The 19,464-nt window shown below is 31.8% G+C and overlaps 1 protein-coding gene across 1 annotated transcript in view; it reads right to left on the bottom strand.

Annotated features, from left to right (window-relative positions):
- LOC123555585 (uncharacterized) overlaps window positions 1-18,071 on the bottom strand; it is a 56,979-nt gene extending 38,908 nt beyond the window's left edge. The window contains exons 1-2 of the mRNA XM_045346184.2: window positions 17,865-18,071; window positions 16,451-16,625 (exon numbers count right to left, since the gene is read on the bottom strand). Of these exons, the coding sequence (XP_045202119.1) occupies window positions 16,451-16,625; window positions 17,865-17,866 (177 nt within the window). The 5' untranslated portion in view covers window positions 17,867-18,071. The remainder of the gene's footprint in view (window positions 1-16,450; window positions 16,626-17,864) is intronic.
- Window positions 18,072-19,464: the final 1,393 nt, after the last annotated feature.

Raw genomic sequence — 19,464 nt, 5'->3', positions numbered from 1 at the left:
TATCACAACGACATTGTGTTAGAATACATCGGTTTATTGTTATGATTCTTATTATAGTTTTAAAATTTATAAGCATGTTTTGCATGAAACCGTAATTAATAATTTTAAAGTAAAAGCTATTTAAATTACTACATTTTTAGATATTTTGATTTGTGAGGATTGGGTTTTTAAAAGCAATTACTTTTTAACATTACAAAAGACTTCTTTTTAGATAACTTGCGAATATATCTTAGCTTTTACTGACATACGTATAGATATTAAACGTCTGGACCAAATATTGGATAAATTGATGAACATTTATTATCGCTTTGTAAAAGATATATCATTTTACAGAATCCAATTCAAACCGCAGTTGTTATCAAAGATCACGGATAAAGTTAATTCCATCATCAGACATATTCGATGAAGTCGAGAATGGAGCTATCCAGTTTGTGTTCCCTTGACGGATCCTAATAAAATCTGTAAAACCAATATGATGCTACAGTTAGGAAGCCATTACATTAGAACTTATGGAAACGATAAACCATTTTCGGGTAAGTCTAGACAAGAAATTAGTTTTCATGGAAGAGTGTTTGATAGGGACCACTGCAATGTAATGAAACTGATATTTGGCAAAAACGTATTTTCAACTGATGTTTGTGCCGAGAATGCTTTATGGTTGTCAAAGTCACTTAGGGCACACATTACATTCCAAGAAAGTTATTTTGGCACTCGCAGTTTGAGATTTATACACTTCTTATCTTACTGTAGTAAAACGAAAAATGTCCGGATCATGCAAAGCAACTGCAACTGTAAAATGTAGCATTTTTTTTTGTTGCGTGTACAGTGTTTCTATAATATTTGAAGTATTCGCAATTAAACTGAGATTTACCATTTACAATTCAAGGTATGCCGGTAAAACCATATTATGTCGGTATAATTATCATTAAGAATAAATTGGTATTCATGTTTACTTAAGAATAATTATCAGTACCAGTTTTCAAATGATTTATTTATATGATGTCAGCTTATTACATATTCACTTTGAAGCCTCGACCATCTAGAGCTATCACTAAAACATTGTTAAAAGGTTGTTGTTACGGTAACAAAATAATACTCATTGTAACTTGTTATTTTGTCCTTACATTGTCTTTTATTTTTAATGATATCTTCAGTTTTTTTCCATATTTATACATGTATATCGTTATATCAAAATTAGTTATACGAAAGTCATTGTCTTCATTCTTTACACAATACAGAAATTTTAGTTAAAAAAGAATGGAGTTACATAAAGCAGTACAGGTTTATTAAAACGCATTTTCTCTGAAATCGTTAAAGATTTTATCTCCTTTATCATATCTACTCCTTTATCATATCTAAAAAGCAAAGAAGCCTATATATTCTTGAAAGGTCATTTTAGTCTCTAATTAGATAAAAAAAATAGCACCATTGTCATTATGTCAACAAAAGGATATTGGTCACTTATTGGAATACAACTATCATAAATTAAGCACAACTGAAGGTACATTTTTTGTAAATTAGAAGTCATGATTGTGTGACTTTGTGAATAATATAGAAGAAAGTGTTACATTTGGAGCATTTAACAAGTGAAAGAGGAAGTAAGTATGTCAAAACAACAGTATTAATTGCTGAATCTGATATGTTTGTTAATATTCTTATAAAACTATCTTAAGTTTAAAAAAAAGTATCATTCTAAGCCCAGATTACTGGACAAGACGACCGTACGGGTTGGTTGGCGACGCATCCTAGAACAGGGGATGAAAGACATCTCAGACATAGACTGTTTCAGTTTCGCGTAAATAAAACACATCATAAATTTACAAGTGAAACATTTCCAATCGTAAGTAAGAAGTAAATAGTCTCCAGTTCGCCAACAAGGTGCAGTTAAGCTTTCGATATCCAAAAATACCATGTGATGTATTTCTGAATACATTGCATGTATTTTGGCTCAAGCGCTTTTCAATACCAGATTAAATTTCCAGAACAGCTGAAGTAGTGCTTTGACCAAAATAGCTTTAAACACCGTGTATTGATGCAGTTACTGTATGTCAATTGAAAATATTTATTTGCTCAAACATCTTCACAGTACCCTCATCAATGCAATAAATGTTTCAGTTTTTCTTCTTTAGTGCCTATTAATTACTAAAGAGACACAAATGACAAGATAAAAATGTTTTCAAAGATACATTAAATGCAATAACAGAAGGGTTATTGACACGGATAATGGTAAATCTCACTAGTTGGAACTGAAAATTATTGTTCTATTGGTACATAGTAGAAATATTAGAAATATATTAGTCTTAAATGTAGAGAGAAGCAATAAAAGTGTCTACTGTAAAACTGACTGTTTTTGCTTTATTTAAAAATGTCTTTGTAAAAGTTTTAAAGTAATGGACAGCGAGCCTGAGGTGTCAATCCTAGCCGATGCTGGTACGGTAGGGATATCTGGTTTACAGAAGAGTGGTCTAAATTCGGAATATCGAACGTGCATATTTATGTATAGTGATTTCAGCAGAAACTAGTTATTTTGTTTTCTGCACGCAAGAATACATATTACAGAAGTTACTAGACATAATCGTTAATCGTATACACCCATGAAATAAAAATGCAAAAATGTAAAAAATACAATGAAATGAAAAGTCTTGTTGGGTTTGATGGCCAAAGTCCTATAGTCGAACAATATCATCCACTTGTATATCAGTTTCAGAAGATTACTTTTTGAAAACAAATAATTACATGTAGTGTTCATTTTTACAAAGAAATGATTTTATAAATGTGTGTGTGTAAATCGATCTGACAAAATATAAATACATATCAGCTAGTCCGCCTGACAAACTACACGATTCTGTGTAGCATATTAACCTTTTATCCAGCAGAAGCTATAATGCTATGTAGGCATAAAAATTAACTACTCATACTTAAAAAACCCTAAACTTTAATTACAGACAGATCACCATCAACCATATAATGAAAATGATTTGTAAAATGCTACACTATTTAACTTATACAGACATACTATTTAAATGGACATAACTTCAGATGTGCATCAACACTCCTTTTTATTTTGCCTGAAGCAGATATCAAAAATGTTAAACCATTACATCTATTTTTCAAGAACGAATAAAACCTAAACGATATTCTTACTGTTTTTCTGCAAATGATGAAAATCGGAACAAAAATTGTAATATTTTAGAATAGACCCCGGGTTTATTTTTGGACAGTTTATCGAACAAGAGCGGGTATATACGAAGACATTTCGCAATCATGGTAAAAGGCGCACTTATAAAACTTTTGTGTAAAATTATTTAAAAGTTGGACGTGCAGTTGCTGAGAAAAGAATGTGTAATTCCAAGTATATACAAACAGGGAATCTAGCAGCAATGTTTTTGATTGATCGGAATAATTTTAACAATATTAGGGGGGTCCGTCAAAATATTCTTTTATCTAATATTATTTCAAAACAAGCACAGCACTTTTAGATGAGATTTTTATTTCAATTTACCATTTCGACGAATGACGTTGATTGGCCACAACAGACCACCTTTAGAGTGTTGACATCAAGCATCCGACTTTGAAGTTTTTTCTTCTGATAATTCCAATGAAACGAGATTTAAATGTCAAATAGTGAACGAAATATCAGGAACTTGTCTTTTTTTTGAAGCAATCTCCATTGATGTATGAAATTACAGATGAAGTCAAAACGAAGCTGTACGAATATACGACGTTGCGTATAAATTACCACACCAACACAGTTTTTATGCATGACATATCTGACGGAGCGAGTAAAATTTTTGATTAAAAAAGCTGTATTCTGAAGATAAAAAGAAATTAGGACAGCAGTTCCATTCAGCTTGACGACAGTACACCTTGGATAATTCAATTAATTTATTAGCAATGAAATCTATAAAGAACCGTTCAAAAGATTGAAAGCATCCAAGCAAACTAAGAGATATGATAGAATCTGTTCTCATCCTTGACAGCATGATAGCTTAAGTGGAATTCTTTTACACAGAAGAAATGAACAGAGACCGGCAGAAATTATAAGAACATCGAGTCCAAATACGGAGGGTCTATTTCATACTAAACTTTTATCGATTACATAGTTTCATCATCGTTTTAAGTAGACGAATAGTTCATATTAGGGTTGTGATCATTTACCATTGCAAATAAGACATCCACTGTACTCTTTACGCTATCATTTTCTTTCATTATTCTTGAGTTTTACCTTCACTTATTCATAAAATCTTTAGGAATACCCTTTAGAAGCAGCAAAACAAAATAATAGGTCTTGTTTCCCATTGACCTGAATTTCAAAAGAATCCATTCTACTTCAGATACTCTTCACATATTCAAAAGGTATTATGACAGAGAAGTCTCCAAGAAGATGATTTATTTATAAGGAATATAAAACAAGCGGTCGTCAAGTGGTATTGGATGTTATTAACTGTTTAACTGTAAACATTAGAATGTTTCCGAAAGAAACTGCAGTAGTGACCATGCATGTATAAACAGTATACATGTCTACGTAAATTCCTAATGTAAGATTATTAAGATCATTTCATTAAAATATAATTAAGAAATATTTTTGTAAAGCACTTTTGCATAAAGATGTGGTCTCAATCTGGTATAAAATCAATACTAAGACTAAAATTCAACAGAATAAAGGAAATTTCAGCCAACTGCCTTATTATATAGCAACCGCAGATTTCCACATGTCCACATCTTATATGCATCATATCAAAATTATTAACATCATGCAAATATTAAAATGACAATCTATAAATAGATAAATGGTATATCAGTTGAAATCCTGAATATGGCGCTTTTACACAAAATAGCAATACGTTTTACAGCCTGATATATAGAGTTTCGTCTGCAAATTGAAAAACTAAATAATAATGGATATCTAATATATAGTGGGTAAAATTGTGAAACTTCACAGTTTCATTACATTTAAATACATTTTATCGCGATGACGTCCGTGCAATAAATCCTTAAATTAGATCCGTCCTGGCATACCGTGTAAGGCTTTAAGCACCGGTATCGGGTAATACGGGTGAAACAGCGTCAGGAGGAATGTTGCTTTTATGGCTTTTAGATACCATACATCTCAATCTTTCTGACCACCACTATCCGCAATATAATCCACCTACATTTTCGTTTTTGTTGTGTTGAGCGACCTGAGTTTCCACTTTTTCTATTTTATTACTGCATGTGTGTACACTGCTCATTATTCCGATCCATGAGCTCTCAGTCATTGTAGTTACATGAAAGTTACCATTTTATCTACATTTTTAAAAAATTGGTTCATTCTGATCTATTTATTTTCTTTTGATTGTTTCTCACTAAATTGTACTAAGTGATATTGTTTTCGTAATATTATCTTCTTATCTAGTTAACACTGTAAAATTCATTGTACAATTCTGTAACAAAATATATTTGTTCTGCGTAAGCATGTGTTTCCTCTGTATGTCATATTATCAAGTGTAATTGTTTTATCAGTGTTCTCATTTTCATATAATTTCTTGTTATGTTTTTTATAGTCTCTCTGTGTTATTAAGATATTTATTTTCGTGCAGGCTTAAGTAAAATATTGATGTTTTTTATACATAAACCAAAAGTTTCTTGTACATTGAGTTAGGTTTTTAATGTTTTTAGTGCGCGGATTATAAATAACATTTATTTTTTACTATTTGTCACTAAGACATTAAATTCGTTTCATGCAAACGATTTGTATGTTATGTTTATAGTTTCTTATTATATTTTCTTTGCTATAAGAACACAATTAATATTGTTCTGCTGGCAACTAAGGAAAAGTAAATGGATGCTACAGAAAGGTGCGCATGTGACTGTGACATTTCGGATAAATGTTATGTCAATGTATTTGTAAAAATATATATAGCTGCATGTTTACAGTTGTTTTGGTATAACTTATTTACTAACAATCACTGTAATCAAATTATTAATATAAACTGCAATCAAACCGAGCAGCTTTTATTTATTCTATATACTTGAAGTGACAACTTCTCTCAACAACAACAAAACAAACAGCAACAGAATTATTGTAGAAATGGTACCTACCCAAATAAATCAAAGGGGGACAACTCTGAATAAACTGAAGCCAACATTAAATATTGATCAAAAGTGAAAGAAAAATCAGATAGGTCCTTTTACAAACAACTTATCAGGCAGACAAAATATGACCTACATTTGTTTAAATCCCTTTGTATTCAATATACAATATGCACGCTTTTCTCATGACTTACACTGACAGTTATTTTGTAAGTTGTAGTGAGGCCCTGATCGAAAGTTTAGTAATGCATGAAGATTATATAGAATAATACATACATTCCTTTGAAGAAAACTAACGACATTAAGAAACGTTTTTAAGTTTTGATCTTTTCGCCAAAGTTATTTATTTATTGTTCTCAATGGTGATACATTGGTTTACATAACATTTTTATATCAAATTTTTGTAAAATGTATATATCCAACAATGAGAAATAACAAAAAAGTTAAATTGGTAACACAAAAATTCATTGTCGTCAAATATAATTACAATGTTTTAAGGTAGTGGTTGTAATTACTACATGTTAAGGTAGCTGATAGGTAATGACTCTACGTATTGTATTTTAAGCAATTCTCATTTTAAACATTCTCTGGAGGGAACTAGCATGACCATTTGCTTTCCTTGAAAAACAAATAAATGCTGAAAAAGCATATGGAGATTACTCTATTTGATGATTTTCGTTACAGGTCAACTACCGTAAACAAACTACAAGGTGTTTTATTTATTATTGAAAACAAAGTAATCAGATAATTTCAGATATCAACATTAATTTAAAACTTAAATACTGTTTACAGAACTTGAAAAAAGGTTTTTGTTGGGGCCTCTCATTTACAATATATCAACAATTATCACCTGAATTGAGTGCATTCATGAGTGGAAAATATTGATGGTAAAATGGTGTAGGGGTTTGTTTACAATATAAAATCTTTAATAACTTCTTTAAGGTACATTTTTGGTATGGTTTTGGTAAGCTTATAATAAAGAGCATGTCATTCTCTTTCACTCAGAACTTTTTCAAGCGTTTTAGACTCTTGGCTAGTCTTGGAATTTGACTTTATTAAAAGACAAAAGGAAGTTCAGTATAGGCTCTTTCAAAATGTTTAAAGTAGAGTAAACTTACATTATACTCTATTGAATTTATTTAGCTGTGGGAGCTTTTGATATAGACTATAATTGGGGAAGTCCTAAAATCTTTGTAAAACGGTCAATACAAGAGTTGTCCATTTTGCTTCAGATATTTTGAGAAAGTCAGTTTTTAGATATCAAATATTTCTATTTTTGACATGGAGAAGAGGAAAACCATAAATATATCTAGAAAAGTGGTGCTCTTAGCTATCATTTCACTCTGAAAAAAAACTGTTGAGATGAATTTGAATTTTTTAGGTACCATCTCTAATTATTGTCTGCATTTTATTCTTCTGCATTGAAGATGTAATTGGTTAAATCAACATCACCTGCATTAATTGAGAATTCGCACTCCTAAAACGGAAGGAAGTGGAGAAAATCAATCAAAACTATAATGCAATTTACACATATTTTCCAACAGGAAGTTAACACAATTTATCACATGTCACGAGAATGCTCATCAGTTTAAATTAAATATTATATTGCACTCCTCGGTATTATATTATCCAATGCTTTGACGCCTCGGTTGATGCCCTTAAAGATATTAAATTTCTCCTTTAGAGGCCAGTTCCATATTATCATGGTCTTGTCTTTTGTAAGCCACACTTGCAAACAGTAAAGTAATGCGTACCGATATTCATGTCAAAACTATATCACTGATGTAATACTTGTTTTTCAGTTAATTACTTAAATATATATGGTATTTTCACAATGAAATGTAACAAATATATTTTTAATTGTTAAGAAACTTTAAAATGTGCAAATTTAAACAAAAAATGAAACAGAAAGAAAATTTGTTTGTTTTATATATAAGATCAAAATATCTTCCACTCATGAACACCATATCTTACATTTTTCATTTCACTAGTTGCTGTGCTACTCATGAACATATTGCATAATGTGTTTATGAGAGAAAGATATTTCAATGTTATACTTACTTAAACTATCAAATATGCTCTATCTATTACATGCATATGCTTTCTATTGAAATATTGAAAAATATTGCTGAAATTCCATGCATATTTTCACCATATATTTTCCACTGCAGTAAAATATTTTTTTTTCTAATTTCACTACAGAGAGACATAATTTCTATATTTTCACTGATATTCCGGAACCTTTTAGTATTCTTAGGAATTGACTGTGGTAACATTTGAAGAGGAAAAGTATTTGGACAGTGACTATTTCAAGTAAAACATTTAACTTACAGTGATTGCAATCCGCTGATTGTGCATTTGATCCAGTACTCGACATTTAGTGTTCCGCAAAGGAACATCACTCTGGAGAACATTTCACGCCAAAGAAAAAAGCGCAACAATATGTTAAAATGGTCAGGAACTGCGAGTTGTACGCAACTTGTACAACTACACTTTCATATTTATATCTTCGCTGATGCTGGAAAAGTAAAGTTTTCCGTTTTTATCTGAAATAAGATTACATTTCCGCTGTACGGAAAATGTTTTGTTATTGTTTTTGTTTGTTCTAAATGTAAACAAATGACGTTTTCAATTATTTGTGTAGATCTAGATCTATATTAACAGAAAACTCAAGTTATTATCATGAATAATGCTTTTATTTTCATCTCAATTTATAAACAAACAACATATTTCACGAGTGGCGTAATATATCTATACCATTCAATGAAAATAAAAGCATGTTCATGAAAAAAACTTATATATCCTCTATGTACTCGTATTATATTTTGTAAAGTTTAAGGTTGTTTGTTAAATAATAATATTCTTACAAATTCTATAAAATCTATAAGAAGTTCATTTTGAAGTATAAAATGCTACCAAAAAATACAGTAAACTCTGTTCGATTAACTTAGTTGTGTCGAATTTAGCAAGATTGTATTAGCAACATGTTTAAGTGTTTAACATTTATTTCGGGTAAATATAATTTCGTCACATACGGGGAACACTACTTGCAAACGATAAAATAAATAAAAGAAGTCTGGACAAGAAATATGTTTTATACTTTTGAAGGCTTGCTTGAGATCACTGTAATGTAATAATCAAGATATCTTGATAAGTGTTGACGTCCGTGATACTTTACCAAATGTTGTTATGGTCTCAACTGGCAACGTTACACAGTACAAATTAACAGCCTGTGATTTTTTTTTTGATAAACGCATCCAAATGTATAATGTTAATAAAAAAAAAACATTTCCGAAAAGCAAGTTTTACAATTCGGGCGATAAATGCAGCATTTTGTTACGTGTCATGTATATAAATTACCTACGAGTTATAATTTATTTTTTAAGACATTTGTATATCATATTCCGAAAAGATCTTGTTCAGTCGGTATAGTCACTCGCGTAGCAGCAACGATGCTAGTACCTCTAAACTGTCCTTTGGCTTATTACCCTTTATTTTTCGAGTTTTATTGTGAAAAACATTTTTGGGTCCAAAAGTGCACCGTGCTCCTACGCATCGACGCCTTTGATAGATATCATTTAGAATAAACTGATATTTACGCTCACTTAACGACAATTATTAATAGTATTATTCAAATGATGTATCAATATTCGTTTTTGAAAGAAAGTCACCTGAGTGAGGTTTCGTAGTTTCCTTGTGTTAACGTTGTTCTTGCTGAATAACGAGTCCATTGGCATCATGCCGTGTTTATGGTTGGCACTAATTAAATGCGCAATTAATTTTCAAGTGAAACATTTCCAATCGCCAGTAACAAGTAAACTGTCTGTGATTCGCCAATAAAATGCAATTACGTTTTTGATCCCCATAAATACCTTAAGATATACTTCTGATTAAACTACATACATTTTGCTCAGGCACTATTCAGCACCTGATTAAATCCCCAGAAGTACTTTGACTAAAATAACTTTCATCTTCCTGTGCAAGCTGTGTACGTCATTAGAAAAGATTCATTTGCTGACAATTTCGTGTTTCACAAAACCCTGATTGATGCAATTTTTGTTTTTTAATGCCCACTGCATTTAAAGGATAAGAACAAGATAAGAACATGTTTCAAGCAGATACATAATGTTTTGCTAAAGGATCTTTTACGGATTTTATTACCGGTACATTTTATAATGTTTATTCTTCAGTGCTTAATATACCATTATGGATATCTATTCAACAAGATAAGAAAGTGTTACAGCATGTAATAAGACACCGGAATTGACACTGTTAACAATCTGATCTGATCTGCCATAGGTTGACTTACAGATACATTACTATTTCAGAAATATATTTTTCTAAGTTGTATACAGAAGCAAGAAACGTGTCTATTGTCAGTTTATTTGTTTGTTTTATTTTCTGTTTAAATTGAAATTGGCTTACAGTGCCTGTACGCACAGGTGTTATGCTTTAAGAATATGCATCTGAATTGTCACGACTCAGAATATAAAAAGATCATCACAATAAAACCACACACGTTCAAAATGCACTTGTAAAACGGTTTCCTGATTATCATGTCTTTGGCGAGTTTCATATGCAGTAGGCTTTAAAAGATTAGTCCGATAAGAAAACAAAAAGGGGATTCAAAGGTCAAACAGTAGACTGAATATTAAGAATTTATTTTTTTAAGCGAACACGTAATTTTTATTGTATCTTATATTGTTGGTCACAGACTGTTCATTTACATAACATCAAAATGCTATCAGTTGAAGCATGCTCGAAACAGCTTCCTGTATTACAAGAAATTACAGTAAATTCAAAGAGAAGCTGTTGTACAGCTTTTTTTTATTAAAACGCATTATTTTATGTCGGGAATGCAATAACGGTATATTTGAATGGTAATAATGTGTCTCCAAGAAGAAATGCTATACATGTAATGTATATAAACAAAGTACGGATATAAAATTTCGCCCAGAACGTACCATAGCAACAACATTCTATGCATGAAAGAGGAATAATTTCGTGACATAATTTGTTTCCTGAAAATTAAAAGTAATTCGGATAACAGTTCTGTTTGACAAAACACAACTTGAAATATCTAGGTTATTCATTTATTCCCTTTAGAATATTCATCCTTGATCAATTTTCCCCTTCACCCCCACTCCCTTTCTACCCCCTTCCCCTTCCTCCCCCTTTTTCTATATTTTGCATAAATCTAAAATGTGCTTGTTGGATTTTTGTAGCAGCCCGTCAATAATATGTTTTCGTTATAGCTCCTTTTTGTTGTGGGCTTACTTTGCAAATGCGTGGCTCTGTGGCTGTGTTTGTGGTGCGCTGTGCTTCCAAGAATTGTATTTTTACCTTTTTTCTTCTTTAATTGGAATGATAGAATGCAACCATGCAAAATAACAGCATACTTGGTTTGATGAAATCTGTTCACAAGATTGCACTACGCAGAGGAATAACATGTCTTCCATACCAGGGCTGCGATCATTGATCGTTGAAAAATAGGCACCCAATTTTCCCCTCAACACTATCATTACCTTTCATCACATTTTACTAATTTAAAGCATTTATTGCTTTCACGTATTTAATCTAGTTATATTGACCTGATTTATTGAAAAGATCCTGATTACATTTGTCTACTTCAGAGTGTTTAGATAATATCTAATGCGGAAAGTCCTGGCATGCTCATGGGGTATTATCATGAAAGAGAAGTCCACTACATGATGATTTATTTATAACGAGTATAGTACAAGTGGCAGTCAAGTGGTATTGGATGCTACTACTCCCTAACGCAGTCAAAATTGAACTCTAACCGCTTCGTGAAACAGAACGGCTATAACGCCCAAGTGTAAATATTTCCTTTAAATTTGATCGTTTGCTAGTATTTGTTGTTACTTGTATTACATATCCAAATCGTATTCCCCTACCTCAAATGGTAGTTATATAAAGGTTGACTGAAAATGCCTGTCCTCTCTGATGAGCAATTTACTTCTATTCATTTTACTGCAACGCCTCGCAGAAATCGCGTGGCATGTAAAGAATGCAATTCAGGAACCTTTCTGAATCTATGTCATTAAAGCTCACTGGGACAGTATTTCACTTGGGTCTAATTTAACAGTAATTTGAATTGCGTTACACGTCACCCGAACCTGAATCTGGTTTACATATGTTTTCTCCAAGAAAATGGGTTAAAAGGTTAAAAACTAAAATTTAGCTTTGGTGTTTAATTTATTGGGAACAAAGAATGTCAGCAAGTATGTGAATGTATGCATGAACAAAACAATATTAGCGAAAAGGGATAATACAATGACCCCTTCCCTCATTTCACAATCCGTGAACACCACCCTCAGATATCTCATTTATTTCCCACATTAGAAGACGAAACTGTACTTCGCCTCCCTCCTTTGAAAACTCAATATGAGGAGGTGAGGGGCTTGCTCGTACATTTCATAAAGAATTATATTCTAAATACGAAATTTATAAGAGGATTCGTTGGAAGCATTGATTCAACCAAGTGAAGCAAGATTAGATTCCCTTTGATTGACATTTTTACAGGACCAGTTGGTAAGAATTTATTTAATAGTGCCATCACTTATAATTACTAAATGCAAATGAACTACTGACGCTTTCAAGGATAACTGTTTTCCGGCTAAACTGTACTTGAAGGAAACTGTATTTGTATTCGAGGGAAACTTTATTCGGAAGAAATTGTATTCATATTCGGGGTAAACTGTATTCGGACAAACTATATTCAGGGTACACTGTGTTTTGACGAAACTGTATTGAGGACAAACTTTATTTCAAGGGAAACTGTATTCGAATGAAACCGTATTTGAGGTTAACTGTATTCGGTGGAACTGTACTAGGGTTTAAAAGTACTAGGGTAAACTATCTATCTATTATCTATGTTTGGGGTAAATTGTATTCGCTGTAAACTGTACTGTAGAGAAACTGTACTCGGAGTAAACTATTAGCGGTAAACTGTTTTGAGAGGAAACTGCATTCGAGGAAAACTGCTTTTCAAGGGAACAAAAAGCTTATAAATTGGTGTTCTCTTGATGACTCTTTTCACCAAGGAGGCTGCAGTGTTCTACAACAGTTAAGAAGTCATTGCATTTAAATTTACAGAAACTATTAAACAATGTTAGATAAGTCGAGACAAGAGATTTGTTTTCACGTCTGAAAGCTTGATTGTGACCACTGCTATGTTATAATGATATATTTGGAAAATCGTACATTTGATTAGCTTTAAAGCAAAGGGTTTTTATAAAATATTTTACGATCAAGGTTGTCAACAGGGAATAACACGTACGTAGCTTTATACCTAAACTTTTTGCATTTAAAAATAAACATATACATTTGCATCAGAATCATATTACAATTAATCAAAATTAATTTGATTTTTAACTTTTTAAATGCCTGTGAAATCATGTTCAGCCAGTTAACGTGAAAATTTATTTACTTTTCATGTCAGTGTACTACTAATTCAACTCAAGCAAATAACAAAAAAACAAAAATAGAAAACACACACACACATCTGACTTTTTGTTGCATTTTAGTGTTAAAATTATGCTTGCTTTATTACAATTCTATTGACAAGACATTACGTTTTTGACGAATAAAACGCAACATAACTTTATAAGTGCACTATTTCTACTCAAATCGCCTATGGGAATTAAAGCCTCAGTTTTAGATATCTATAAATACTGCAGTATGTATGTCTGACTGGAAAACATATATTCTGGCTCAGGTGCTATTCAGCATCTGATTCCATCCTTAGAATGGTTAAAGAGGTACTATGCTTAAAATAGCTTTCAACTTCCTGTGCTATTTCAACTGAGGGAGTTACAGCACGTCATTTGGAAAGTTTTATTTGTTTCTTGTTTCACATAGTCTTGATTGATGCAATAATGCTTTCATTTGTTTGTTCTTTAGTACATAATGCATTACTATAGACACATAGTCGACAAGATAAGAATGTGTTTAAGATATATATTGAATGTATTTATATCCAGAAATTGACACCGTTAACAGCGAATCTCAATAAACTGGGCTGACAATGGTTGGTCTACTGGCATATTGACGTATCAGAAATTTATTGGTCTGTATTGTATACAAAAACAATACAAGTGTCAACATTTCGATTAATTGTATTTGTTTTATTTAGAAATGTCATTGTAACGGATTTTTTATTGAACGTAAAGAGAATCAAGACGGTATGCGCTATCAGACCGGTACTCAGCTGAATTCTTGATTTACTTGTTAGATGTGTTTGTGATTACAATTGTCATGTTACCATTTTCACACACTTTGGCCATAAAATGTTCAAAATGTATTTGTAAAAGGTTAATTAGAATGTCCATGTGCTTTTTACTTACTATACGCAAATCTTTCCCAACTGTATCAGGCGCAAGATTTTTCTATTACAGACTTGCGCAACAGCAATAACATTGGTACGAGGTCATTTGTATATTGAGGCCATATCGAATGATCTTTGTCCAAGAGCTTGACAATACGCGGGGTTTAAGTACGGAGGCGATGCCGAACCATCTTGCATAAGACAAAAAAAAAGACCGAATTCATATTCCCATGCAATACATAATCTATTAGCGATAAGAAATAAATGTTTTATTAGGATTGTATTAACTACTGATAAGCTCACATGTCACGGATTAATTTGCAACAAATAGGCATGCTGTCCAGAAATAACATCAACGCACATAACATATTTTTTTCGCGATGTTTTTATTTTTTGTTGGTTTTCAGTAACACCGGCTAAAACTTAAACTACGGATACATTAAAAAACCCAAAGAATTAATGCAAATCGCAATGATATTTTTAACACAACGCCCGAATAGTACTGGTGCTATTGCGAAAATATTCTATAGGGCTGGACTGCTAATCCCTGTTTCTTAAATATGTATCGGAGAAAACACCAGTAACTGCGGTCTCGTGAAAACTACTGCATGAGGCCCAAAATATTTCTCTGACTTAAATTATTTATGCCATTTCGTTCTATAAACAAAATGATTCAATAAAACAACAAAGATACTTATTTTACTGAGCCGTAAATTCCCATTCGTTACATAATGTTATCTACCGCACTTGGCAATTGAAGATTTGGTATCCATTGATACACAACATGTAGGGCTGTCACGAAATAACCAGTTTTCATGTGTAAACATAATTGCGACTACAAATAGGTTGTATGGTCGAGTCATAAATGCGGTGTTTTTGTTTCTCAAATCATTTTTCCTGTATATTTCCCTGATTCAAATTGCTCAGTTGTGATAATTATTTGATATGATTCATTGTGTCGTAAACATATGTCTAAGACAGAGGACGAATATTTTGATTGTGACACGCTTGTGTACATTAATGGTATATGGACACATTACATATGCCGCTGCTTGTAATATACAACACAATACCGCCTGAATTAACGTAATGGCCTTTCATTATATCTTTACTCGCTCAAGATATTTCATAATACCTTTAAACAATCGAAAACTGAAATCCGTCACGTTTGAAATCACATTAGAATCTTTCATCTAAAAACAAACAAAAAAACCATTTGATTATTACTGTTCAAACGTTGTAACAGAACAGTGGTATATGCCATTTTGAGATAAAACCAAGTCGTCGCGTTTCGTTTATACAGTATGTACATTAAATTCGTAAAATGTATTTGGTACAGATTTACGGTAACAGTCCTTTTACCACAGTCCTTTTACCACAGTAGGTGAAGCATGTGACTATGAATTCGACAGAATCGCAGGTTTAGTCACCATGTGCAGTGTTTATGACAATTTGATAACAAAAAGCTTAACAAATCAACTACGGGTTCCTAAAAAAAAGGAATCAACAGTAACTACTGTAACAATAAAATGACGTCGGTAAAATGGCTTAAGCCCGAAAAGGCATCTTGCAATTTCGTACTATTTTCATATTCTTAAGTCAAAATTATGCACTGATTTTACAGACACTATTTCCACAATATTATTGTCAGCTTGGTGAGACATTCTGAAAAATGTAACTGAGAGATAGAAATTGACTGTAATGAGTTCAATACACGTTGAAAATAGCATTAAACTGTTGTAAATGCCATACATCAAGCAGCACTTCTGTAATCATCCTATGTTGATAACAATTAAATGTTTACTTTATGATATATCAAATTTGTTCTTTAATTAAAATGCTATGACAGATTTAAAAAAAAACACATAACCTTAACATATATGTAAAAACATTTTTAACGCCTCCCTCGGTATCCTTCGGCAGCGCACCTTTATTCGCGTTGTTTTAACCTATGCGAGCTTTACAGATAATATCAGCGTGCGTACTTGAACGCAATCAAATCATAGGGAACATCAGTCACGAATATATTACCTCTTGGTCTTGTGGTCCGGCGTGTGGATCTTCGTAGTCAAGATTCTGTCTTTTAACTGCTGGATGATTTAGTTGATGTAATTGCATAATATCATGAACTGCATTAGCTGCAACATTGTAGACGAAGATTACACCGACGGCAATACACAGTGCCGCATTTCCGTTTGTACTCCACCTTAAATTAAATGATGATAACGTGATCAATGAAAAGTTGGTAACTAATCTATAAGGTAAAATTGGTGTGATGGTAAAGAAGCGCTTTCACTTTGGTTCCTTTAATATTCAAAATGAATTAAGAACATTTGTAACTAATAAATCAGGTCCGTTTACATAATCATAAAGGTACATGTAAAACTGCAATTAGTGTCATATCATAAGACCACTAACAACCAACAGAAATATGTCGTTTATTCCAAATATTGCAAATTAGTTCAATCTCGGCGATATGATCTTTTTCTACCGAATCAAATTAAAATTCGACTCATTCCTTCTACAAAAAGTAAGTAAACTTATAAAAGACTATTCAATGTAAATCTCGAACTGATTTTCAGTATGTATATTGCATCTTATATAATTTCAATAATTTCAACTAAGAACTAATAAGTTCAAAAGTCTTTGCTACAGCTTCCGTTGTATTTAAAGAAATTATTATCAACTCTATTATGGTATGTTAATGAAAAGAACTAAAAAATGAAGATCTTGAAGATTTTATGATCAGCATCCGAGGAAAGGCATGTCATTCTAAAAGGTTCGATATGGAGAAAGATGCTTTGTCTATCTTATTTCAAATGCCTGCATGTAAAATCCTATAGTAATTCTTTAAAGAATCTTAGATATTGCTTTATGCTAACTGCACTTAAATTCAAAGTCGTTTTTTTTTTCAATCCATGTCCCAGTTATTTATCAATCACACCTATCACAAAGTAAATGGTTTGAGATCTCATGCAGACTTCAATTAAATTATGTTTAAAATATCCAAGTTTCTGAAACCAAACTTCGTTGAGGAAATTTGTCGTGTTAATAAAAATCAGTGACAAAAATTATTTCATACAAAGTTTTAAAGATACTTTTGAATTTAGTGTCTTATAATTTCAGTACGTATTTCGTTTGTCAGATGTTTTTTTATATATATTTTTAATGTTTGCTCGAATGATAACAAAAATTTTGCAAAATGCTATGCTACGAGTATACTTATCAACAGCAATAGTTGGTGAAATATTTAATTATAAAATATAAGTACAAAATAATCATGTGTTTTACACGACTTTCAATAATTTCTAGGAATAAAAACTTGTAACATACAAATATGTCTATTTTTATGGCACGGACAGCCTTCTTGTTTAAAATAAATAATAAATCATAAAAAATAATGAAATAATAAATTGAACATATTTATGATAAAAACTATACTTACATGTTCCCACTGCTTTCAACTTACGAAACTCCAAATAAAGAATGTTAGGATAAAATTGTTCTGAAGTATATAACAGTTCCTGGACTTTGCTAACTTTCGCTCCTACACCATCGGTTGTTCCAATTTTTCTGCCGATGGTAAAGAAATATAATCACCTTTGTGTTTCGCCCACTACTTTCAATACTGTAGCGGCCGCTAGAGCAGTACAATTGATGCTAATTACTAATAGATACCCTCTTACTCTCTCTGTATTGCGAATTCGCTATAATGGAATATATTTTAGGCAATAAGACTAGATCTAATGTATCCTTAATTCAGGCTTCATTAATCAAATATTGGTAATGAAGACACCACTAATGATAAGTATTCCCAGTACTTCTTTGTCCTTGTCCATGACAAAAATTACATTGATTATGAACTAATATGGTCAATGTCAGTCATTGATAAATATTTTATTGAATTATCCAACAAAATATTAATCTAATTGTCATACAGCTTTCAATGACTCTCAGATACTGACCCTTTCAAATTGTTATATGAGCCGTGCCATGAGAAAACCAACATAGTGGGTGTGCGACCAGCATGGATCCAGACCAGCCTGCGCATCCGCGCAGTCTGGTCAGGCTCCATGCTGTTCGCTTTTAAAGCCTATTGGAATTGGAGAAACTGTTAGCGAACAGCATGGATCCTGACCAGACTGCGCGGATGCGCAGGCTGGTCTGGATCCATGCTGGTCGCACACCCACTATGTTGGTTTTCTCATGGCACGGCTCATATGCTTCCAAATGATCTTATTTATAGATGTTGCTAAAGAAACTGTTGTTGCTATAGTGACGAATGTAAATTGTAGTAGATACCGTTCTTAATTCTAGTTTCCACTTAATTGTTATGGTGTACTTAATCGAATCATGGATGTATAACTAAGATATTCAAAACAAATATTTCACTTATACATTTTATCGATAGATATTTATTTGAAATGCAGAAAATCGTCATGAAATGTAGTAAGAGCCGTTTGTTAAAAGTACTTCCAGTTTCTTTTATACCGTGTTTAGCTGTGTATTAACTACGTACTATTTCAAATCTAATATATAGTACTACCTTTAACATAAATTTGTTATCTTTGTTCATAAAATTGTATATAATAATTGTTTATTTTTTGAAATATGTAATTTGGGTCTATTATATTATAAATTATGTGACTGGCATTTTTGCTTTTGTTCCAAATACATCGCTATTATCGCTAACTAGTATTTATGATGATTTATTGTATTACGATTTATGACCTAAGAAAGTAGGGTTTGGATGTAAAAGAAAATACAGGGAAGGCATCAACTCGTGTTTTGAGGTCAAAGAACTTATTGATCTTTCTTTACAAATGCTTATTGTATCGTTGAGAGAATTGTGCTTCTAATAAATGACATTCTTTAAAATCTGTATTAGAGCACTGCGTAAAGCTGAAGCCATGGAAATAACACGAGCTAAAATATGCTAATTTTATCAAACTAATTCATTCTGAAGCTATACAACAAACTTAATTTAATAAAGAAATTAACACTAAGAAATTAAATACTATTTAAACAAGCCTACAGTTTGAGAA

This window comes from Mercenaria mercenaria, chromosome 7 (genome assembly GCF_021730395.1).
Source record: "Mercenaria mercenaria strain notata chromosome 7, MADL_Memer_1, whole genome shotgun sequence".
In the NCBI taxonomy this organism is placed as follows: domain Eukaryota; kingdom Metazoa; phylum Mollusca; class Bivalvia; order Venerida; family Veneridae; genus Mercenaria; species Mercenaria mercenaria.
The sequence above is the reverse complement of the archived record's forward strand: the minus strand, read 5'-3'. Positions and strand labels throughout refer to the sequence as shown.